This window comes from Gigantopelta aegis, chromosome 15, assembly GCF_016097555.1.
Source record: "Gigantopelta aegis isolate Gae_Host chromosome 15, Gae_host_genome, whole genome shotgun sequence".
Lineage (NCBI taxonomy): Eukaryota > Metazoa > Mollusca > Gastropoda > Neomphalida > Peltospiridae > Gigantopelta > Gigantopelta aegis.
In genome coordinates this window covers 3,893,984-3,920,886 of record NC_054713.1, presented here as the reverse complement: position 1 = coordinate 3,920,886, position 26,903 = coordinate 3,893,984, and the positions used below count along the sequence as shown (strand labels likewise).

The window sequence follows — 26,903 nt, the reverse complement described above, 5'->3', positions numbered from 1 at the left end:
CGCCTCACTCCAATAAATACATTAAATAAATGTGATGAGACGCCGTAACCACCAAGTGAGCCAGGGTATACTCTGGCCCAGTGAAAATCTGTGACCTTGTCTTGACGTGTTATGTGTCGTAATATATTTGGTAATAACTTTGACTCTAGGCTGTGATGTCATAACAGCGGACCTAGCTATATCCGGTAGGTTACGACTTGACTTGACTAGGAGTTTGACGTGTCCATATACCTCTATGGTTTCGAACACGCCTATCCCGAGTCCGAGATGTAGCCCAGTGGTAAAGCGCTTGCTTGATGGGCGGTCGGTTTGGGATCGATCCCCGTCAGTGGGCCCATTGAGCTATTTCTCGCTCCAGCCAGTGCACCACGACTGGTACATCAAAGGCCGTGGTATATGGTATCCTGTCTATGGGATAGTGCATATAAAAGATCCTTTGCTGCTAATCGAAAAGATTAGCTCATGAAGTGGCAACAGCGGGTTTCGTCCGTCAATATCTGTATGGTCCTTAACCATATGCCCGACGCCATATAACCGTAAATAAAATGTGTTGAGTGCGTCGTTAAACAAAAACATTTCCTTCCATCCGATAAGATCGGGGGTCCGACTCGGGACATGGATCACGTAACTACTAAGGCCAATTTGGAAATTTTGAAAATTTAACGCCAAAAAGAATAAATAGGAAAGTGGGGGTTAATAAATTTTGACCGCGTCCGGTAGGTTACGATGCATGTAATGGAGAAGTAGCAAACAGACACTCGTTTCAGAAAAAGAAGTAAGTTTGTTTTGTTTAACGACACCACTAGAACACATTGATTTATTAATCATTAGATATATTAGATGTCAAACATTAAATTTGGGTAATTCTGACATAGTCCTAGCGAGTATACCCGCTACATTGTTTCCATCAGTAGCAAGCGATCTTTTATATGCACTTTCCCATAGACAGGAATGCACATACCACGGCCTTTGACCAGTTGTAGTTTACTGGTTGTCATGAGAAAACCCCAAGTCAGTTGAATGGATCCACCGAGGTGGTTCGATCCCTCCCCATTCCGTCTTATCTTGGCTACTAAGGCCTGAACCGGTCTCGGGGTGTAGTGGTTATGCTACTAGACTTAAAGCTGGTAGGTAATGGGTTCGTATCCTCGTACTGGCTCCAATCCACAGCGACTTTAACGACTTAAATGTCAGGGCCGTATCCTGATCAAAATTTAGGGGGGTGGGGTGGGGTGGGGTGGCACTACTTTTTATAAAAAAATGAACATTATACAAATTAAACCCTGAGATGTGTATGTTATTTTCTGGAGTAAAAAAAAAGTTAACAAGTGAGAATCTGAGGACGGCTGGAACGAGAAATAGCCCACTGGGTCCACCGACGGTGATCGATCCCAGACCGACCGCACATCGAGCGAGGGCTTTACCACGGGGCTACGTCACGTCCCTTAGTGGACATAAGCAGCAGAATAAGTACAACTGAATTAATTAAAATTTGTATGTACACATTATGTGTGGTGAAATTTGATTGCAGTTCCGTTTTGCCCGGAGCTGTAATTTATCTTCTGTGGTCCCTGGAGTCTAGCCGTCAAACTAGCAGTGACAAGAAAACTGATTCAGTTAGATAGAGGAAGCCGAGACACGGCAGAAGCAGAAGATGGAGGTGAGAGTCCTACATTATTAAGTATACAACAATTATAGTATAGATACACAGTTTTTATATTGTTCAAAACACTATTCTGGCACATTATTCATTTTATTATTGGTTATTGGCTTCCTCTGACGAGTTCGTGTCAGAATTAAAAAAAGGTTTTGACATCCAATAGCCGATCACTAATCAATATGTTCTAGTGGTGTCGTTAAACAAATCAAACTAACGTTTATTAATTTGAAGCTTGCGTCTCGCCGACTCCATTAAAAACGCCTTTTTGGGGTTTGGCTCCAAATTCATATGGCTCAGATACGTATGGCATTATCTACACTTTAGATGCTTCGTGGCGTCGTGTCGCAGATTAAGAAGAAGTTTGTTTTATTTAACGACACCACTAGAGCACATTGATTAATCAATCATCGGCTGTTGGATATCAAACGTTTGGTAATTCTGACTCGTAGTCGTCAGAGGAAACCCACTACATCTTTCCGAATACAGAAATGGATGTTTTATATGCACTTTCCCACAGGCAGGATAGCACATATTACGGCCTTTGATATACCAATCATGCGCAGATTAAGCGAGTTATGTAGTAAACCTGAATATTATCCAAAGTCGTTTATAAAAAAAAAAAAAAAAAAATAATAAAAAACCCACCAAAAAACATGTTACTATAATTAGCTTCTGAGTGTATAATTAAAAAAGGTATCCTATGTTTCTGACACCCATTAATGGCGATACTACTAATGTAAACTGCAGCACAATCATCAGACCTTGATTCCATTGAAAACATAAAAACCCCACCACCAAACAAACCATGTAACACCCAGTGGATATTTATACTTGAGAGTCAAAAGATACTATTATTAATATATTTTTAAAATATTCTATTAATGACGTAATATAAATTCGAAATAAAATAGTGGTCTTTTTGACACAGGTATTCGTCTGGTTCGCCACGCTAGCTGTGGTGACGTCAGTCGCGCGTGCATGGCTGAATCACCCGGATATGCCCTTCACCTTTATTTGTATTCCCGGCTCGGCAATCAGTTCGGCCCGGAGCGCGTACAGTTTGGCGGACAAGGACAGACTGTGGTTCTTTGACTGCGCCGCGAGGATTCCCGTGGGACAGTGTGTCTGGAACCGTAAGTTAAATAACCGCCTCATTTCAGTCTATTTTCGTAACAGTCTGGCTCAGATTAGTGCCATGTTCATGACAGCGAGCGCTGGCGGACAATTACACTGGTTTTCATCGTATCCTACGCTATTCTAACTTATCCTATCATATCCTAACGTATCCTATCGTATCCTATCATATTATATCACATTCATTTAACGTTAGACGCAAAAAACAATTTGATGAGTCAACACGAGCGTTTGATCTCTTGAACGTGATTCATATCTTACTGTGAAAAGCTTCAGCGATCCACGTCAGTGGATCCTAGAAAAACCATCGTTATCTTGTTTAGAGGCACAGAGCTGGTCCCCCCGCCCCTTTCCGTATCGAACAAAACTAACTAAAACTGGATATAGGTATGGAGTAACCATATTGTTGAATAAACTGGAATGTTTCTCAAACGACACCAGTTCCATACCTTAATCTCTACATAAATATTAAGACTGCAATAATTTTATTTCAACATATTTTCGTGCTTATATCCAATTCAGGTTCAAGCACGCTGTCCTGAACATAGACACCTAAGCTATCTGGGCTGTCTGCCCAGGACAGTGGGTTAGTTGTTAGTGGTTAGAGAGAGAGAGAGAGAGAGAGAGAGAGAGAGAGAGAGAGAGAGAGAGAGAGAGAGAGAGAGAGAGAGAGAGAGAGAGGGGGGGGGGGGGATGTAGTGGTCGTCAGAACTCGCTCTGGGTTGGAGCCGGTACCGGGTTGCGAACCCTGTATCTACCAGCCTTATGTCCGATGGTTTAAACACAACACCACCGAGGCCGGTGACTAAATGGATGTGTAGTGAAGGTGGTGACTGTTACCACGAAGTCCTATTATGTGCTAATAGCGCAGTTTTCTAATGCAAAATTCAAATAATTCGAAACATATTCCTTCTGCTCCGTAATTTTCAATACGTCACAATATATTAGCTTTATTAGCATGTTCATTCCGTGTTGATTTTGAAGAATGACATTCTGTTTTGTATACTTTATGTTACAGATAATGTGAACGATTTCGATAGCCCGGTGATGTTTCAATGTCCAGACAATCATGTCATTTCCGGCATCTCGAGTTACCATAGTAACGAAAACGAAGACAGACGTTTCAGCTTCCAGTGTTGTAGTCTCATGGGTAATGATGATAATAATAATAATAATAATAATAATAATAATAATAATAATAATAATAAAGAAAATTATTATGATTATTACATTATTATTTTTTTAAATACAATTTTGTTAAAACAGTACAAATGTTTTTTGTTATTTATCTTTGTCATAACATTTTTGATATTATGGCTTTAACAAATAAAATAATTGATTCTAAAACTATAGTCCTTCTCACAGGGAACGCCTTTTTTCATTCTATGGTATTTACTACAAGTTATGTATTTCAGAGCCGATTGTTTTCTAAATAAAATAAAAAAGTTATTTCCAAAACACTTTTACTTTTCTTCTTACGTCAAATCAAACTGAAATTATTTGCAACAAAACATTTTGTAGGAGAACGAGACGGACTATACATGAACATTTGAAGATGCCTTTTCGAGAATTTTTTTTAAATCTGTAACCATTTAGAAAAGACCATCAACTTTTGATCCGTTGTCGTCACGACTCTTTTCTTGGAGGGGAGAGACGTAGCCCAGCTTGGTGCGCGGTCGGTTTGGTATCGACCCTCGTCTGTGGGCACATTGGGCTATTTCTTGTTCTAGCCAGTGTACCACGACTGATATATCAAGGGCCGTGGTATGTGTTATCCTGTCTGTGGGGAGGTGCATATAAAAGATACCTTGCTACTAATGAAAACAAAAAATGTAACGGATTTCCTTTATAAAACTATATGTCAAAAATACCAAATGTTTGACATCCAATAGCCGATGATTAATAAATCAATGTGCTCTAGTGATGTCGTTAAAACAAAACAAACAAACAAACACACTTTTTTTGGAATAATAATATGGCTATTTATGTTTATTTTCTTTATCTTGTGTAGGAACGGGTGGGTTTACTGAAGAATACGCGAATGACTTTATATTAAGTTTATTTTCTGTATCTTGTGTAGGAACGGCTAGGTTAAGTGGTTGTCGATTCACAGAACAATACGCGAACGAGTTCAGGGGAGACCTCCTCTTTGATGTGCCCAACGGGAAACTTGTAAGAGGCATCTTCAGTTGGCATAACAACGACGTCGAGTAGGTATATAGAGAATACTACACGAGTGACCGTTAACATGGTTAAATACCATTTATCTTACACAGAGTTGTTTTAAAACGTATTTGACGAGCGAAAGCAAGATGGATATAAAGAATAATACATGCGTGGCCGTTAGATACCGTTTATCTCACAACGAGTTGTTTTAAAATGTATCTAACGAGCGAAAGCGAGTTTGATATGTTTTTAAACAACGAGTTGTGAGATAAATTGTATATAACGGACACGAATGTATCATTCTATTTCTTACATATCCTCAAACACCAGGTTCTAAGCAAATTTTAACATCTTTTTTTAATGAAAGATATTTACAACCCTTTGCACTTGTAGCTGACCCGACGCCATATAACCGTAAGTAAAATGTGTTGAGTGCGTCGTTAAATAAATAATTTCCTTCCTTGTAGCTGACTTGCGTGTCACAGACACATGATTGTCAGGTTAACTATACGTCACAGTGTAATCTATTTCCATCGTGTTGTTTTTCATTGGATATATGGCAGTGGTGACCTGGTCATCACCTAGGAGCAGCCAGTCGTATGTCTTGAAGCAAGTATGTGTTATCAAAAATAACGCACGGTCGTGTAAGAAACATTTTTAAAAACAAGTTGTAAGAGAAATTGTATCTAACGAACACTATTGTAATATTATATTTCTTACGGATCTTCAAAACATAATTTTAAATGTCTTTTTCAACTAAAACGTATTTCGGCCTTAGCGCATGTAGTTGACTTATAAATGCGCCAGTGTCAAACGGTTGATTGAGTGTCAGTATTAAGGTACTGGGCGCCAGTACAGTATTGTTATAACTTCCCGACACTATGAATATGAATTTCAGTTTCGGTCTCTCTTTGCTGTTATTGCTTATGTGATGTCACGACAATGGTTCTTTTGTTTTAAATTCAACGTTTGTCAATCGCCAGCAGATATCTTGTTTAATTTTTTAGACCAACTCTCGCTATTAACATATATTAAGACAACTATACGTAATTTCTTAATAAATAATGTTATAAAGTCGTTAACGAATAGCATTTGTAATTTTTCATTTTAGGGATCGAATGTGGAAATTTGAAGTCTGCAACGTGGTCGCACCGTAAGTATTAAGTCAGGGAATTAATTTTTGAGTAAATTAAAAAATGGATCAAACGAAAGGTTTAGGAAAATATGTGTATTTTAGACGGTACTTGGCGACCGTTTGGCTGTAAAAACCCCCAAACAATATGTGCTGTAGTCCTCACGTATAAATAGAATAGCGTATACCCACCCCCAAGTTCAGCCAGCAAACATTTCGCTAATGTTCATAGCGCCGTAGCTAGCTAGCAGCTTCCCCCCACCCCCCACCGAAAAAACAATCCTGAGAAAAATTATAGAAATTTAAAGAAAATTCTCTTCTTAACCGTTGAAGGAGTTTTAGACTATTAACTACTCGAATCTGGAATTGCCCTAACGTCTTGTGACTTCCTTCTCTCTGTTACTCTTTTTAGTGCTTTACCCGTCCAACTGAAGCTGACTAAATTCAACAAGCGAACGTTTCGTTAACGCTCGCGAACTATCTCATTGGTTCTCGACGTGGCCATTTGGTTTAACGTGAAGCGCATAAACCAGTCTAACGGACCTTTTTCTGCTCGGTCTGTCTGAACTCAACCTAGGTTTCGTCCCCGTCTGTCCATCCGTCTGTCCGATTGTCCATCATATAGTTTTCCGGACTTTGTTATAATACCTCAAGGTAATGAAATGAAATTTTATATATAGCTTTATTATCATACAGAATTACACATTTTTTGACAGAGTTATAACCCGATCAAGTTTGACTTTCATGGTAATTTGTTCAAGGGTCACAACTCTGTCAAAAAAGGAATTTATCTATGTTTGACAGAGTTATGACCCTTCAACTTGGCGACTCGTCAGGGGACATGTATTACTTTAGCAGTTATCACAGAATGCTTTTTCTTTTCTTTTTTCTTTTTAAAATTTTCAGTACCACATTCCCGTCGGCTAGCCCAACAAAGGAAAAGAAAACGGAGACAGACAAGAATGACGTCACGAATAAGCCCGAGAGCTCGCCAGCATCTGAGAATGCAATACCAACTGACTGGAACTCAATGTATGTAGAAATCTATCGTTACAAATTACAGCTACCAGTGCACTAAAAACTACAGCACCCAGTGTACTCAGTGTAGCCTTATGCTAGTCTCAGACTACCAACTGCCACGACAGAGTTGGCCAATTTCTGATCTCACGACTTCTACGACTGTCCAGTTGCTAGTCTGAACGCTCTTACAACTCCTACGACCGATTAGGTGTTAATATGAGCACACCCGCCGTAAGTCGGGGGTTGGGGAAAATTACAACGCAACCGTCAAGTTGGTCAGCTTCGTCGTGACAGTTGACAGTTTGAGACTAGGATTAGTGTTGCAAAGCTGTATGTGGGGAGGGATGTCAGAGAGTCTTGGTTCAACTCTATAAGAGGACTGCCACTTTATAGCGTGTGCCAGTACAGGCGCCAGAAAACCTTTCTTCAGTTTTTGTAAACAAAGGAACGTACACACATGTGCATCAATAGAGCAAGCAACGAACTGGAAGTACTTTACAGAACCATAGCTCAGATTATTTTGTGGGTGAACTGCCTTTAAAAAATGGCCGTTAACAAAGGAAAAACATTGTAGCTATGGTTAAGGGGCAGGTTTCAGCTAAGTCGGTTAAATACTCGCCTGAGGTGCTTGCGTTGCACGATTGAACCACCTCGACAGATCCATTCAACTTATTGGGGTTTTTTTTTATCGTTCTAACCAGTGCCAAACAACTGGTCAAAGTCTGTTTGTGGGAAAGTGCATATAAAAAAATCCCTTGCTGCTAATGGAAAAATGTAGCGGGTCAGAATTACCAAATGTTTGACATCCAATAGCTCTAAATAAATCATCACTGTGCTCTAGTGGTGTTGTTTAACAAAACAAACGTTAATTTTAAGGTTGTAGTTAGCCAGGTTGCAGGTGTGACAAGTGCCACAGTGGCGACTTAAATTTCAGATGCCCCTTGTAAATAAAATACGCTTCACCTCCTCCGTCTTTCTATGGGGGCGGGACGTAGCCCAGTGGTACAGCGCCCGCTTGATGCGCGGTCGGTTTGGGATCGACCCCTGTCGGTAGGCCCATTGGGCTATTTCTCGTTCCAGCCAGTGCACCACGACTGGCATATCAAAGGCCGTGGTATGTACTACCCTGTCTGGGGGATGATGTATATAAAAGATCCTTTGCTGCTAATCGAAAAGAGTAGCCCATGAAGTGGCGACAGCGGGTTTCCTCTCTCAATATCTGTGTGGTCCTAAACCATATGTCTGACGCCATATAACCGTAAATAAAACGTGTTGAGTGCGCCGTTAAATAAAACATTTCCTTCCTTCCTCCTTTCCATCCTGCTCCTCTCCCATAGTCTGTAATAAATATCAGAAGAGGATCCTGGAAATATTGGTGGTGGGGGTGGGGGTGAGGGGGCTAAGGGAAAAAGGCGCATTGACCACATCGTGAAAACAGCAACCCAATGAACATTTCCCAGAAAAAACAGACACCTGAATATATTTAGAGGCTACGGGTTCCCTGGTTCTGGTTCCCCGATCCGCTTCTGAATCCGAGTACGAGTTTACGACCCATACATTATACAGCAGAACGTTTCTTTTACAGAAGCTTTTTGAAGAATGACACCAAGGGAGATAACCAAAATGAGGTGAAATCACAAACTGAACAGAACCCTCCGTAAGTGAATTCGAGACATATGTAATGGAATTGAGCAAATAAGAAAACAGTACAGTTGAAATTAGTATCACTGAATCCATGCCCCACTCCAATTTAATCCTGTAATGCATTCCTGATCCACTATCTATCTACTCTCCCTCTTGCATCTCGCTCTTTCTAACTACAGGTTGTCCCTTATTTCTCTTTGAGTAACTTCTATTCCTACTCTTCCCATTGTATCCATTCCTCTCTTCGTTCTTCTTCCTTGGGTGACCTGTTGGTGTTTCTCATCTGAACCACAGCGCCACAACTGGTATTTTTCAAGTTCTTGGCCCTTGCTACTAATGGTCCAATGGAGAAATGTTGTAGCTAGGTTTCCATTGAAGACTACCTGTCAGAATTGAAAAATATTCGATATCAAATAGCCGATGATTAATTCATCAATGTTCTCTAGTCGTGTCTTTAAACAAAATAAACTTTAACATTAACTTTCTTCTTCTTTCTCACTTCCTCTTCGTCTTTTCTTCTTTGTCTTCTTCGTCTCCCGTCTTCCTCCGCTTGTTCCTCCTCCTTATTCTTAGCTTTATCGTCTTCTGTTTCTTCTGTATCTCTTTCTTCTATTCAGCGGGATGAAAAGTAGCCCAGTATATTAAATACTATTATCCTGTTCAATTATTTAGACCCAAAGTTTTTTGCAAATGTTACGTTTATTTCCTATTCGATATTTGTTTTCTTTGCATTTACATGAAAACAAACCCAAATCCCGACAGGTGTTATATACAAATCATCATATAAAATGCACGAAGTTGACTTAATTCCACTTTTTAAAAATCTCTGTGTCTTTTGAACGCACGTTATTTCTCCTATAAATAACTACGGTCATTTACATATCAAAAGCATCATTCTATAGTGCGTTTCAAACTAATGTTCGGTTCTATCGTCCTATCCGCACAAATCGTAGTATGACCTATATTTAAGAAAATATCTGTAAACATGAAGCAGGCGCGGATTCAGGTGACAAAACCTCAGTTTGAATTTTTTTTTTTTTTAAAATCAAATATACTCTTCAAAAGAAGAAACGCAAAAACCACATTGTCGTAACATTTGGAGAATTGATTTCATTATTGAATGGCGAGTCCGATAATTACCAAATGTTGCAGGATTGTTCACAATTCACTCTAGTCCATTGTGAGTAAGTGATAGGACACACCACCAAGGTCAAGGTCATCTGGAGTCAATACCGGGTGTGGCCTCCGCGTGTGTTGACAACTGCCTGGCACCGCCTGCCCATTGAAGCAACCAGAGTACGGATGACGTCCCGGGGGATGGTGGCCCACTCGGCCTGCAAGGCTGCTGCCAGCTCGGGCAGGGTCTGGGGCTGTGGTTGTCGCTGTCGGAGGCGTCGGTCCAACTCGTCCCATAGATTCTCAATTGGGTTCAAATCCGGTGATATCGATGGCCAAGGAAGGACATTAATGTTGTTGTTCTGTAGGAAAGCCGTTGTGAGACGTGCTGTGTGAGGCCTGGCGTTGTCATGTTGGAACACTGCGTTGGCGTTGGCCATAACTGGAACGATGTGTGGCCGGAGGATCTGGTCAATGTAGCCCTGTGCATTCAGGTTGCCCTGCACGTGGACCAGGTCAGTTCTGCCAGTGTGTGAGATGGCTGCCCACACCATGACACTACCCCCGCCGAATCTGTCCACTTCCTGCACGCAGTTTGCCGCATAACGTTCACCACGACGCCTATACACGCGACATCTTCCATCATGACGTCGGAGCAGAAATCGGGACTCGTCACTGAACCACACCTGTCTCCATCGCAGTTGAGGCCATTGTCGATGAATCTGGCACCACTGCAGTCGGAGTCGACGGTGTTGTGGTGTTAAGATGACACCTCGAACTGGACGTCTGGCACGAATTCCTACCTCACGTAGGCGGTTCCGTACGGTCTGGTCGGATATCCTGCGCAAACCTGGTATTGCTGCGGCTGTGGAGGTGGCAGTAGTCAATCGTTCCCGAAGGTGGCGTACCCGGATGTAGCGGTCCTGCCCGGGGGTAGTGACCCGTGGTCGACCGGATCTAGGGAGGTCACGTGTTGATCCATGTTGCTGGTAACGGTCCCACAGTCTGGAGATGGTGCTTGGGGACACATGGAATGCCCTGGCAACGGCCGTTCTGGATTCGCCTGCGTCTAGTCGGCCGATGGCATTGTTTCTCTGCGGTTCACTGAGACGTGGCATGTCCTGGATTGTCAACTGTCGGCCAGATACAGAGGCCAGGCAAGCGAACACCCTGCACTTTTATACTGTCGGTGTTCATGTTGCACGTGCAGACAACGCACGTGCAGTGGTGACATGGTTTGCACGTGGCTGCGTTTTTGCGAATATTCACATTTTGGAACTTTATTGTACAGTAGCTGCGTTTTATCGAATGTAACCGTGGGAATGTGTTTGGGACATGCAATGACCTTATATTCACAAAGCATGAACCGGTAGGAAACATAAAATCGGAGTTATAACCCATTTGTACCCGTTTGCGTTTCTTTTTTTGAAGAGTATATTATAATTATATTGTGGAATACACAAGCGCGCGCGCTGAAGGGAGAGACAGACAGACAGACAGAGAGAGAGAGAGAGAGAGAGAGAGAGAGAGAGAGAGAGAGAGAGAGAGAGAGAGAGAGAGAGACGTCATTTATGTAACGACGCACTCAACATATTTTAATCTATGGTTATATGGTTATAGGGAGAGAGAGAGAAGAATATGGTATGCATGCGATTGGTGGAGGTGTGACCCTCTGCACAACCCCAACCCCACTTAAGGCTTTTTTTTTTATATATGGAGCGGGACGTAGCTCAGAGGTAAAGCGTTCGCTCATGGTAGGTCGACTGATCGATCCCACATGGTGGACCCATTGGGTTGTGTTTAGTTCCAGCCTGTGCACCACAACTGATGTATAAAGGCTGTGGTATGTGCTATCCTGTCTATTGGATGGTGCATATAAAACGTCCCTTATTGCTTATCAAAATTGCTTATCGGAAACAGTGGCCCATGTGGCGGTAGCGAGTTTCTTTCTCACTGTCATAATGCTCCTTAACCGTTTTGTCTGACGCCACATAAACGTATATCAAATGCGTTGAGTGTGTCGTTAAATAAACATTTCTCTCGTATGTATGTGTAGTCTATATGCATTTCTAGTCGATTAGTTTATAGGTTGTTAGGTTGTTTGATAGTGAATGATATGGAAATAAATTGTTTTTGGTGTTAAAGAGTTCATGCATACATTAAAGTAATACACCTGATGGGTATGGAGAAATAACTTAGTCAGTCGACGAACTCATTTCTTCATCACTATCTTCGTTAAGGGGGACTATCACAGGGGGTATTTTATTTCTTATAAAACTATTTTGTTTTCTAAAATCTTCTTCGATCTTTATGACATGTTTAACTGCGTACTCCAGATCAGTTCTATCGGGTTGAGTTCAGAATGTCTTGGCGGCAGTCTTAGACACAAGTGCCCATGGCGTTCAGCAATATCATCAGTAACAAATTGCTTTGCACATTTGTTACTTTTCACAAGTTCATAAAAAAACTGGCTTTGTCATGTTACTCTCAAAAGGTATATTTTTGTTTCGTAGCCACGACTGAATTTCTTCCTTTTTAGCGTTTAGTGCAGGACATCGTGTAATCTCAGTTCATTTGTTGTGGCAGCTTGCGTTATCCATGACGATAACAGAAGGTTCTGGTAGAGAAGGCATAAGTTGTTCTTCAAACTATTTGATGAAATTTTCATGATTCATCTCACCATGATAGTCTCCGTCTGTTTTTTTTAGCCTCAAAGATCAATTCACAGCCATCTATCAATCCATATTTATCACAGCCAGCATGACAAATAATAAGTCTTTTTCCCTTCCCAATCACCGAACAGAGTTTAGGAACTCGATTAGCAGCGTCTGATTTCGGCAGGTGATTGGCGGTACTTGTGCCCGGGTGGACATCTGTCCAGTGGTGGGATGTTGTGTGGTTGACATTCACCCAGGTCTCATCTTGATACACTATTAAATACCCCTGTTCTCGTAAACTGGATATTTCATGGAGATAGGACAGTCTCCTGTCTGATATATTGGCGTCCTCAAAAATCACTTTTCCGGTTGTAGACATATGTTGGTATTTAAAATCGAGGTCATGGAGTGTTCTTCGTAAAGTTGATATGGATATGTTGATTCCACATTCCTCCCTTAAAGCCACGTTAATCTTATGTAATGTAGGTAATTCGCCCTCTCTATAAAATCTGTATACTCGTCGTCTAATAACATCTTTATCAAATAAATCGATGAGTTTTCGGTCGCTTGGATTCATAGAGCTTAGATTTTTCACAGTTCTTTTTACTGTTGAAACCGAAACTTTAAGTGCAGCGGCAACTCGATCGACAATTCGATAAGAAGCATACCTAGGTCTACCGCGCTGATATTCATCTTCAAAATAATCAAAAACGTTCTTTATACACGATTTTACATCAACTGAAGTGTTTTTCGATTTACCCATATTTTTCCTCAAATAACAATAACAAGAATGTCGACTAATACATTTTCAATGAATTTATATACCCTACCTAACTTGTATTTTACGTGGTTTACACATTGCTACAATAGCACGTGCAGTCATAGATCGAAATAATGATGTTATTGACCAAGCAATGCTATCGTATTTTGAACATTCAGGGCTGTGTCTGCGGGATGAAAAAGTGGTTGAACCCATACGAGTCCGAACAATAGCCCTTTGGTTTTTCGCATTACAAATGTAACACCCAACCCCCAAACCCCAGCCCCTAGCACCACCCTAAATACTATATATATATATATATATATATATATATATATATATATATATATATATATATATATATATATATATATATATATACGTATGAGTTCCCAATTTAGAGGCAAATTAAATAACATTTTTATTATTATTTGATGTTGGTGGCCTTTGACATTTTATCCCCCCCCCCCCCCCCCCCCCGTCTTCTGGGTCCGGCCCTGCATTAAATTTATTTATAAATTTGGAAAGCACATTCCTGCGGTGTGTGAGGTGATTTGTGTTTATTACTGTGCTACACCTCAGTTGTGTTAGGTTTGGTATGGTATGCTAATATATAATTGATATAATAAAATAAAAATACATAATACATTAGCTAAATTTATTAAATATAATGCACCTACAAGAAAGGGTTACATATTCTGTTTGTTTACATCTATGTTTAACGGAAAGATTAGACAATGCTGTTACACACTGCAAAACAATAATAACCTTGATTTAGTGAAACAAGCTATAATGGCCTTCACGTAGCCTCAGATCCCAATGTTTTGATATGCAAATGACCGTAGTTATTTATAGGAGAAATAACGTGCATTCAAAAGACACAGAGATTTTTAAAAAGTGGAATTAAGTCAACTTCGTGCATTTTATATGATGATTTGTATATAAAACCTGTCGGGGTTTGGGTTTGTTTTCATGTAAATGCAAAGAAAACAAATATCGAATAGGAAATAAACGTAACATTTGCAAAAAACTTTGGGTGTAAATAACTGAACAGGATAATAGTACACATGACAAGAAATCCTACTAATAACTTTACAGAATTTAAGGGACGGGATTTAGCTCAGTCGGTTGAGTGCTCGCTTGAGGTGCTTGCGTTGCAGGATCGAAACACCTCAGTGGATCCATTTGGCTGATTGGGTTTTTCTCGTTCTAATCAGTGCACCACAACTGGACAAAGACCGTGGTATGTGCTTCCCTATCTGTGGGAAAGTGCATATAAAAGATCCCTTGCTGCATTAGAAAAAAATGTAGCGGGTTTCTTCTAATGACTACAAGTCAGAATTACCAAATGTTTGACATCCAATAGCCGATGATTAATTTATCCATGTACTCCAGTGGTGTCGTTAAACAAAACAAACTTTTAACTTTTACAAAATTTAAATAATTATAATGTTATTGTTCTTTACTTTCTAAGATCCAGACAACCAATGACATCCGCGCTAACGGACCAGAAACCCGCGAATGAAGAGAAACGCGTCACGTCCGCACCACCAGTGAAGACGGAGATTTCTCCAGCTTCAGTGAACGCTGTGCCAACTAACTGGAACTCAGGGTACGTTGGCAGTACAACGGCGGTAACAAAAACCCCTCTTGGTAACTGTTAGTGCAACTATTGACCAAAACCTGTGCAAATACTGACCAAAACCTGTGCAAGATACTAACCAAAACCTGTGTAAATACTAACCAAAACCTGTGCAAATACTGACCAAAACCTGTGCAGATACTAACCAAAACCTGTGCAGATACTGACAAAAACCTGTGTAAATACTAACCAAAACCTGTGCAAATACTGACCAAAACCTGTACAAATACTGACCAAAATCTATACATATACTGACCTATCTTCATAAATCAAGACTAATATTCGTTCCTCGCATTCAGCCTTGATAAATGTCGTCAAAAAATCTTAAATTGGCTTAAATTTCATTGGATGCGATGAGATCTGATTGCAACGAATCGCAACGCTCCTTATAGATTCCCTTGTTATATAAACTCCATGTTGGCGGGCGAACACTGATATTGCTTTTAAGATTGTCACATGTTACCGATGCTGTGATTGGTCAGCGATGTCATCGTGTAAGGGACATAATCGGTGTTTGTGACGGTACATGTTCTTAATTTCTTTTCGCCTGTGGCGATATTAATTGTTTTAGAAGGCCGTGTGCAGTTCCAAATGCACTTAGCCCAGGTGGGCAACTTGTTACGTGTTTCCATTTGCGCGACGACCGTCGAGCTGTACTTCTAATACACACCCAGCCCAGGTGCGGAGCCATGTGGCCAGTAGTTACGTAATACCTCCGCGAGTGCGGTTTTTACAACCGTGATTTGGCGACTTGGCGTCATTGAGTCTGGCGATCTAAGAGAAAGATATGCCGTCTTGGTCGCTGTGGAAATTCAGATGATACGTGAGGTACCGCCTTGTGCCCCCAGGCGATATTCGCTGTCTCTGAGAGTTTTGAATAAATAGCTAGGGTTTTAGAGATATCGGGGAGAAACATTGGAAGGCCCCAGGGAACGTTAGTCCGTTTGGACTTGGTAAATATCATTTCTGCTCTGTTGTATAACCTTGATGTGATTGATGTGACTTTAAATATTTTAATACTGTATTATACCAATATTATTTAAACGGTGCTGCCGGTCATCTGACGCAGTAATCTGTAGGCTCACTGTCCTAAATAATTATAAAAAGCTTAACCAGTCATCCTAGAGGACCTAGGTAAACTGTAGGTTATTGTCTTTATTGTGATAGGTACCAGTATTAATTCTGTGTTACAAGGTTACTGAATGAGTAGTTAAGGGTTAATTAAAAATTAACCAGTTAGGAATAGAGTTGTAATTCCTTTATTAATTAAGTTCCCCTGGAAGCGTTTCTCAATTATCACGCGTTATTGAACGAGTAGTAAGGGTTAATTAAACATTAACCAGTTAGGAATAGAGTTGTAATTCCTTTATTAATTAAGTTCTCCTGGCAGCGTTTCTCAATTATCACACGTGTGGGTGTTGTGTCACGGTGAAGTGATTAGCATATTGTGTAAACTAGACACCTAGAGATTAACTAATTAAGTGATCAGTTCTGGGTTGTTATTATTGTTGTTATTAATTAACTACTGCGGCAGTACATTTGTCAGCGTAGGTTAATACAGATTCCAAAGTGTATTGTGTTTTGTTGTGTTTTCTAGTGAACTAAACGTGCTATAATAATATATACTTTATATAAGATCGTATCTCTGATCATACCTAGACGAGCCACATTAGGGTATAACCGCCCGTTACAGAGAGATCTAATAGATATACAGTTAGGAGAGATATTTGGACAATCGTGTTTCATTCAGTTACGGGTATTATAGAATCCCTGTGACAGTGTTACAAATTTTCTTCCAATAGAGGGCGCTAGTAGTGGATATCAGTAATCTTGACTACATGTATCAAGGCTGAATACGAGGAACGAATATTAGCCTTGATTTATGAAGATGATACTGACCAAACGTTTTTAAACATACACACACACACACACACACACACACACACACACACACACACACACACAGTTGAATCCCGTTGGCTCGTACCCCTTTGGTTCTCAAGAAAGTGTTAGACCCATCGACCCAACCATTCGGTCAACAAGATGTAAGTGTAACTCGGGACTTCGTTTTTGGTTCGAGCGTTGTGGTATATTCGACCCTTTCGAGTTCGACCCAACGTGATTCTACTTAGTTTAAAATGTGCTTCAGAATTATAATTTTGTGTATCTTGTTTCAGTAGCTACCAAAATCCAATTATTATTCATCTCAAAATCGTCCACAAATTTGAATGAAATCCCCCCCCCCCCCAATAACTCTAGGTAAATGAATAAATTGACATTAATACTGGTGTATATGCATGCACCGAGTTCGCACCCAGAGTGAGTTTTGACAGCAGCTCAGTAGGAAGATCTAATACCACTACACCGACCTTTATCTTATGATATCTAAACTAAACGAAAATACCGTAGTCTCAGATCAAAATCGTATCTACACAATGCAGTCGAAATTCGTGTTTGTTTCCATGATCCACTATGAGGTGCTCGTCCACTCCGCTAGGAGATCCGTAACGGGGTGGTTCTACCCTCCTGCGCCGCCTGTTCTACCCTCCTGCACTGCCTGTTCTACCCTCCTGCGCCGCCTGTTCTACCCTCCTGCACTGCCTGTTCTACCCTCCTGCGCCGCCTGTTCTACCCTCCTGCGCCGCCTGTTCTACCCTCCTGCACTGCCTGTTCTACCCTCCTGCGCCGCCTGTTCTACCCTCCTGCGCCGCCTGTAAGAGGACTGCCACTCCTAAGACTAGCTTACAAATAAGGAAATGTATTATTTAACGACGCACTCAACACATTTTATTTACGGTTATATGGCGTCTGACATATGGTTAAGGACCACACAGATATTGAGAGAGGAAGCCCGCTGTCGCCACTTCATGGGCTACTCTTTTTGATTAACAGCAAGCGATCTTTTTATGCACCATCCCATAGACAGGATAGCACATACCACGGCCTTTGTTACACCAGTCGTGGTGCACTGGCTGGAGCGAGAAATAGCCTACTAGCTTAGACAACCCAAACTTGGACAGGATAGAGCTCAATAGGATATATACAGCTGTGACTAACAACTAACCTTTAACCCATATCCTGGATACAACGTACTACTCATCAACTCCTTATCTTATGTGTGTTCCCAGGTCTTGAACCGTTTGCTTACATTTTAATTGGATATACGTTTGTTAAGAACGGAACGTAAATTCTGTTTAACGAATTAATTATCAGTGCGTTGTAAACAATTGGACCCAGATTTTCCCAGCTATGTTAGCGCTACGTTATCATAAAATCGTCGTATGCTATTGCGTGTGTCGTGGTAACGTCACAGCTTACGACGGCGGAGCAGGGGTGGGGGAAGACCTGGCACACACATCAGAATTTTGGGATAGGAGTTAATGATTAGTAAGTTGTATCCAGGATATGGGTTAATAGTTACTTGTTAATGACATCTATATATATATATATTCCATTGAGCTCCAATAATTCTGAATCAAAAATAATATTGGTAATAAATCTTAAGGCAGAGATGAATTTTATTTGTAGAATGCATGAAATTGCATTTCAGGACATCTAGTTTTGAAACTTTTACGGGGGAGCATACTCCGGAACCACCTAGAAACTTTGCTTTGCACCCTCGATCTCAGTCAGCCCCTCACCCCCAAATATCTACTTACATTCACCGTGCCTGAAACTAGCTTCGAAAATCTCTAGCCTTCTCTTTTGAGTCTCTTGATTCTTTCTGTACATCCAACTATTTTGAGCAAGCCTTTTTTTATTTATGTATTTGTTTATTTTTATGGCTCAGTCGAAGACATGTGTCGACAAACTGGCCGGAGAAAAGGAAAACGGTGAATGAAACGAAACCCGTGTCTTCGGTATCGCAGACGACAGAAAAACCTCCTTTGTCAATGGGTGTAATACCAACCAACTGGAGCTCTGTGTAAGTACAGCTTCAGATAGGATTCTGGGATGAAACTAAATAAAGAATAATTACATGAGTTGCTGTTAGATACTATTTATATTACACCGAGCTGTTTTAAAACGTACCTAACGAGCGAAAATGAGTTGGATATGTTTAAAAAAAAGTTGTAACAAATGGCATCTAAGGGACACGAGTGTAATATTCTATATTAGTTACAACAAGTTAAGGACCAGTATCAAATTTCACATTACTTTAATATATATATATATTTCTAAATCAGGGGTGACTACATATCGTTAAAAAAAACAACAACAACAGCAACAAAAACGACAACAACAACAACAACAACAACATAACAATAATAATAAAAACAAAACAAAACAGGTTTAAAACAAATGTAAACGTTCTTTCCAACTGAAAACATATATACTACTTTGGTTATTTAAGTTTACACATACATCATAGCGTAGTTAGAATCAGTTTCCATAATAGATGGTAGCGTTTTTAATAGTTTAAGCCTCACTGAATAAATTATTATTCGTGTATAAATGGGACATTTCTTTTACAGAAGTTTCTTGAAAAAGAAGAACGCCAATAAACAGAACAGAAGGTAAGTGGATACTAAATCGGCAGCTACCAAATTTCACAAAACATCGTAAACTTAATTTTGTAAGTAAACGTAAATCTACGAGTAAACCCCAGTTCGTATTACTATTTACAATAAATCAAATATAGTTTGAAATATACATATTTTATTTTATTTATGTCCTTAATATGCTTCATTTTCTGTAATGATGTAATGTTTTGCAAGAAATAGGTGCTAAACACATGAAAACGAACGACAGATATAACTGCTAGTCACAAACGTAAACTTACGGGGCCGAATAAACGAACCCTGTTTGTCTTAAACTCAGGTGTTTAAGCATTCAAAATGTATGTAGTGCGCGTGCAAGACATAAACAGGTGTTTAAGCATTCAAAATGTATGTAGTGCGCGTGCAAGACATAAACAGGTGTTTAAGCATTCAAAATGTATGCAGTGCGCGTGCAAGACATAAACAGGTTTTTAAGCATTCAAAATGTATGTAGTGCGCGTGCAAGACATAAACAGGCTTTGAAAATTCGGCCTTATATGTTTCGTGAAATTGGCCCTGGAGCACATACTCAAAAATACAAAACTGTGATATTTCAGCTGAAGAAAACCTAATATTGCTTTGCTCTCATTCTGTTTTCAGTTATTTATTTCAGGCCAAGTTTGGCATACCCTGAATTTGCCATACCCTGAATTAAAATTAAATATATATTTTGTGAGGATTTGTAGTGAAAAATAAGTATTCATATTTTAACACTTTAAAGGGACTATCCTGAGTTTGAAACGGAAGTCTTGCTAGGGATGAAAACTCAAGATATACGAATATTTAAATTCTTAACGCAGAACTTCTACAAATGTCACCATCCATGAAATATCACAATCAAGTATCAGAAGCACATTTGTTAAATGGCCTGTAAAATATAGTTATACACAAATAAAATAAGAACGCATATGATCCTTTATGTCATTAATAACCTTTTTTGAATATTCAAGAGGATTGTGGTCCCATTGACATCTCGTCTGGACAATTTGAGGCTGTCTCTGTATATTATTATCATATGTATTATTTCTTGTGTTTTTTCCACCATTGTTTAGAATTAACAACAGACATGTGCAGGATAAGACACACGTGACTCCGACACCAAAACAGACTCCAAGCTCTCCAGTTTCAGCGAGTGTAGTACCAGTGGATTGGAACTCAGTGTAAGTAGAAACTAGTGGTATTACTTGCATGTAAGCCCTTGCCAAACTCGCAGTTCTCGCCAATGTGTCTATTATCCCCACCCCTACTGTCGTAATGGTTGCCGCTTTTGTCATGCCACTAATAATAGTTCTTCTTCCCATTTTATACGTCCTTTTTAAGCTTCTTTTTCCATCTCCTTATAAACCTCATTATCCTACTACTAATTTTGTTTACCCTCTTTGTTATACTTCCCCTTCTTCTCCTTCTCATTCTTTTCTTCTTCTTCTACATCCCTTTCTTCTCCCCTAATTCGTTTTCCTTTTCTCCATTTTCTTCGTCTCTTTTTCTTTTGTTTGTACCTCTTCTTCTCCTTCACCGTCTTCCTTCTCCTCCTCTACATCTACTTCATCTATTAGTATTTCGTTTTTTGATTTTTCGTCTTCTACGTTTCTTGTTCTTCCATAAATAAGCGCTGTTTTAAAAATGGGACCTGACTAATTTTTCTTTTGTAGATCCTTCTTGAAAACGAACAAAACCACAGAGCACAAACCTCGGTAAGTAAAAACAAAACTTTTAATCAAAAACGATTCTTTTCTTTTTTTGTCTCTTTTTTCTTTTTTGATAAGGGCAACTGCCATTGCCCTCGCTAGATATGGCCTAGTAGAGATATTAATTTTTAGTTTATCTTTTTTGTCATTTTACAGAAATAGGTTATCACAACGCCAAGGTCATTCACTCGTACGTAATCAACCCAGACAGGTGGTGATAACCAATCAGATTCCTCCAAACGGCATCAGTCGGAAGTCGATTTTGATGTCTGGCAGACGAAAGACCGTTCTTATCAACCGGGTACCCCAAAACACGGTTGGAAACCGAAACCAGGTTATTAGCTCGAGTGCAGCGAGGCCGGGCACAAAACACTGGAAATCTCATCAACGAAATCTGCCTTCTGCTTCGACTGCCGTGCTAAACAAGAACAGACATGTGAAAGACAAGAAGCACGCCACTTCTGTGAAAAACAAGATTCCGAAATCTCCTGTCGCAATGAACGCAATACCCATAGACTGGAACTCGATGTAGGTAGAACCCTAGCGTTACAAACATGATTAAAAACAGCCTCTCCAACAAATAGTTAACTTTAGGGACGCCTTCTGCTGCTTTTACTTGTCAAAATTGTTTATGGAATGACCTGAATCAATATCCCCCTCCTTTTTTCTCCTGTTTCGTGCCTTATATTTTTCTTCTTCTTCTCCGTCTCTTCCTCTTCATCGTGTCCTATTTCTACTCCTTCCTTTTCTTCTTCTTCTTCTTCTTCATCATCATCATCATCATGGTAATGGTGATGCTTTTGATACTAAAATGAACTATTACAAAAATACATAATTACTAGAAACACAGTAACAATCTAAATACTAAAATACAACAGTGGTAACAGTTTTGAAATGAGACTCCATAGCATTAACTATATAACATCTTACATTGTATCTCAGTGGTACAGCACTAGCCTGCTGCACGATTTATCTAGGATCAATCCCCGTCGGTGGGCCCATTGGGCTATTTCTCATTCCAGCCAGTGTTCCACGACTGGTATAACAAAGGTCGTGGTATGTACTATCCTGTCTGTGGGATGGTACATATAAAAGATCCCTTGCTGCTAATCGAAAGGAGTAGCCCATGAAATGGCGACAGCATGTTTCCTCTCTCATTATCTGTGTGGTCCGTAACCATATCTCTGACGACATATAACCGTAAATAAAATGTGTTGAGTGCGTCGTTAAATAAAATATTTCCTTCCTTCCAACATACTTTAATGCTACTATTTGTTCTTCTTCTGCTAGTAATGGTGATGGTCCTAGTAATGGTGATGCCATTGATACTTAAATGAACTATTACAAAAATAAATAATTACTAGAAACACAGTAACAATCTGTTACACAGAAAAATACAACATTGATATCAGTTTTGAAATGAGACTCCATAGCATTAACATCTTGCACTAATCTCGTCTTAGCAACTGATATATATATATATATATATATATATATATATATATATATATATATATATATATATCATCATTGCTCACCCAATAGCCGATGTGTATTTTTATGCTCGGTGTCGTTAAACATTCATTCATTCATTCATACATTCATACATTCACTCATTCGTTCGTTCATTCATTCATAATCAGTGCTCGTGTAAAACAAACATTTTCTTTTGTAGAAGCTTCTTGAATATGACGAAGAGCCAAGTACAGAACCCTGGGTAAGAGAACATAATGACGTCATGTGCTAAAACACGCAGTTGGTCGAATTTATTTTTCAATGCTGAATTTATTCTTGGTCGAAACCTTTTTAAATTATCTGATATGCAACCTTATCGAAAAGACTGGTACGTTCAGGAGAGGCCCTGGACAATTTCAATTTATATATCTAATTATATCCTATTTTGTCATGTTCATTTAATTTTTTATGTAAAAACCAGACTAGCAAGCACCCAGAGACGTTCGGATCTTACAGGCACACAGCCTTCGATCTCCCCTTTAGTTGATCTGACATGAGGCAATGTCAGTTCATGTCCAGGTGACCTTTCATCGGGACCTGTTATTTCAATGTTTACCGACACCCAAGAGCACTAATACACATCAGCTATTGGGTGTCCAATAAAGGCAAGTAAAATAATATGATTTATTTACAGCCTAGTGTATTCCTAGCTTGTTTTAGCATGGTGCAGCACCATGCCTCAACAGTCTAGCACCATCTTGTCTCAATCAGCACCATGCTGCCCTGAGATTAAACAAGCCTTTTTCAGTAATTAATTCTAAAATTACCTTTATAAAACGCCCAAAAAGGTATTATTAATTAATAAAATATGCCTTTTATATCTTTTGCCATTCATTTATTAAAGCAAGCACATAAATTACATTAATGTTTATTTTAATTAATTTTTATTTTTGTATTTTTAATGAAAAACAAGTGCCCCAAAAATGGTGAAAATGCCCCAAAAGTGTTTGGTCTACCATGCCTTGCCTAATTTCTAGGGAAATCACTAATGTCAGCTATATATTGTATTCATCTGGGGGCAAATCATTATTTTCAGAGTTCGGGGGGGGGGGGGGGGGGGGGGGGGGGGGGGGGGGCGACATTTATGACTAGATTCCTGTTTTACCATGTGACCACAACATCTAGTAAGTTCGACTGTCGGTGACAAGATACGGCCAACAAAGAGAGATGTGTTGTACAAAGACATTTTTTACCTTTTATCAGGAAAAAAGTTGAAAATACTATACACTGCTTATTAACTATAGTCTGTCCAATCCTCCCATGACAGTGTTTTTTTTTTTTAATATGTCAGTTTGGTTTTACGCAAGAAGAAAATTAAAAGTGTTTTGGAACAAACAAAAAACTACCATTTTAAAAATAATTTGCTTCTTGCCTCAAACCAAACTCAAATTATTTACATTTTTTTTTTATTAAACAATGGGACGGACTATAAAACAAGTGACTTTAATATACCAGTATATATATATATATATATATATATATATATATATATATATATATATATATATACATATTCTTAAAAAAGAGTAGGGGAACTCTAATAAGAATTTACAATTGCCAAAATTGTAAGGTATATTAGCTGTGGGGAATGGTTATATGATAATAGTGAATTAATTGGACAAACATTTCAACCGGTAGTTCAATATTACAGTAGGTTTTATGACCACCAAAGATCTTGAAGGACGATTGGGGTCAGTAGTGAAATTTGAAAGTTGGCATTTTTTTTTATCAGTAAATCGCAAATTCAAACAATAAAAATTACTAAAAACTAAACAATAACAACTGTATGATCAACAGAATAAAAAAGATTGACAGAAATAATGTTCCACAGTGATTAATCGACCTTCCTGGAAATTGTGAAAATCGAGAATGACACCCCACGCATGTGTACTGCGTGATGCACGTGCAAACTATGGAATGTTTGATAAACAGACCTGAACGTTCTTTACTACGATATCTGTGGTCAAAACGTATGTTCGGTCTAATAGTTGATATTAACATTAATAGTTCAGGTTCCCCTACTTTTTTTTGAAGAGTATCTTCCTTTCTTGTTTTACAGAAGCAGACTGTTAAATGGAAGAGGTCATTCCGGCGTTCGTAATCAAGTCAGACAAGCGGCGACAGCTAACCGGATTCCTCAGACTAAATTTGGAAACAATGTTGCAGTTAGTAGAACCAATTCAAACCCAGTTACCATACCAGGCAGAATCCAAACATTTGTCAACCGAATACCACAAAACATGGCCAGCAACCGACTCCAAAACACAGTTGGAAACAGACTTCAGAACACAGTTTTAAATCAAAACCAAAACGTAATTGGAAACCGAATCCAAAACACGGTTGGAAATCGACAACAGAACATGGTTATAAATCGAAACCAAAATTCATTTGGAAACCAAATCCAAAACACGGTTGGAAATCGACTACAGAACACGGTTATAAATCGAAACCGAAACACAATTGGCAACCGAATCCAAAATACAGTTGGAAACAGACTTCAGAACACAGTTATAAATCGAAACCGAAACACAATTGGAAACCGAATCCAAAATACAGTTGGAAATAGACTTCAGAACACGGTTATAAATCAAAACCAAAATACATTTGGAAACCGAATCCAAAATACAGTTGGAAACCGAATCCAAAACACGGTTGCAAATCGGCTACAGAACACGGTTAGAAATCGAAACCAAAACGCAGTTGGAAACCGAATCCAAAACACTGTTGGAAATCGACTTAAGAACACGTTTATAAATGGAAATCAAAACACAGCTGGAAACCGAATCCAAAACACTGTTGGAAATCGACTTCATAACACGGTTATAAATGGAAACCGAAACACAGTAGGAAACCGAATCCAAAACACTATTGGAAATAGACTCCAGAACACGTTTATAAATGGAAATCAAAACACAGCTGGAAACCGAATCCAAAACACTGTTGGAAATAGACTTCATAACACGTTTATAAATGGAAATCAAAACACAGTTGGAAACCGAATCCAAAACACTGTTGGAAATCGACTTCAGAACACGGTTATAAATGGAAACCGAAACACAGCAGGAAATCGAATCCAAAACACTATTGGAAATAGACTCCAGAACACGTTCATAAATGGAAATCAAAACACATTTGGAAACCGAATCCAAAACACTGTTGGAAATCGACTTCAGAACACGGTTATAAATCGAAACCAAAATAGAGTAGGAAACCGAATCCAAAACACTGTTGGAAATCGACTCCAAAACACGTTTATAAATCGAAATCAAAACACTATTGGAAACCGAATTCAAAACACTGTTGGAAATCGACTTCAGAACACGGTTATAAATCGAAACAAAAACACAGTTGGAAACCGAATTCAGAACACTGTTGGAAATCGACTTCAGAACACGTTTATAAATGGAAATCAAAACACTATTGGAAACCGAATACAAAACACTGTTGGAAATCGACTTCAGAACACGGTTATAAATCGAAACCAAAACACAGTTGGAAACCGAATTCAGAACACTGTTGGAAATCGACTTCAAAACACGTTTATAAATGGAAATCAAAACACTATTGGAAACCGAATCCAAAACACTGTTGGAAATCGACTTCAGAACACGGTTATAAATCGAAACCAAAACACAATTGGAAACCGAATTCAGAACACTGTTGGAAATCGACTTCAAAACACGTTTATAAATGGAAATCAAAACACTATTGGTAACCGAATCCAAAACACTGTTGGAAATCGACTCCAGAACACGGTTATAAATCGAAACCAAAACACAGTTGGAAACCGAATTCAGAACACGGTTGGAAGCAGACTTCAGAACACGGTTATAAATCGAAACCAAAATACAATTAGAAACCAAATTCAAAACACTGTTGGAAATCGACTTCAGAACAGGGTTATAAATCAAAACCAAAACACAGTTGAAAACCGAATACAAAACACGGTTGGAAATCGACTTCAGAACACGGTTATAAATGGAAACCAAAACACAGTTGGAAACCAAATCCAAAATACAGTTGGAAATCAATCCCAGAACTCAGTTATAAATCGAAACCAACACATTATTAGAAACCGAAACCGGTTCTTTACCACGAATGGAGTGAGAGTGAGTGCAAAACACTGGAAAACTGTCCAACGAAATCTGGCGTTCACATCTGTAGCTTTGGCGAATCCCGTCCCTGCGGCAAGAAACGGAAACAGGTGGAAACAGTGATGAGGACATTT

At 39.2% G+C, this 26,903-nt stretch overlaps 1 protein-coding gene across 1 annotated transcript; it reads left to right on the top strand.

Annotated features, from left to right (window-relative positions):
* The first annotated feature begins 1,654 nt into the window (after positions 1-1,654).
* On the top strand, positions 1,655-26,892 carry LOC121390276 (putative uncharacterized protein DDB_G0282133). Its single transcript, XM_041522057.1, has 11 exons — positions 1,655-1,660; positions 2,589-2,793; positions 3,813-3,944; positions 4,875-5,004; positions 6,999-7,124; positions 14,764-14,901; positions 18,722-18,856; positions 19,407-19,448; positions 20,525-20,632; positions 21,317-21,688; positions 24,735-26,892. Exons 1-11 carry the CDS (start codon positions 1,655-1,657, stop codon positions 26,890-26,892), a joined length of 3,552 nt encoding a protein of 1,183 aa, XP_041377991.1.
* Positions 26,893-26,903: the final 11 nt, after the last annotated feature.

Coding starts and splice junctions, on each gene's coding strand:
- LOC121390276 (XM_041522057.1), top strand. Junction 2,794..3,812: donor GGGACAGTGTGTCTGGAACC/GTAAGTTAAATA, acceptor TTTATGTTACAG/ATAATGTGAACGATTTCGAT. Junction 7,125..14,763: donor CCAACTGACTGGAACTCAAT/GTATGTAGAAAT, acceptor TTACTTTCTAAG/ATCCAGACAACCAATGACAT.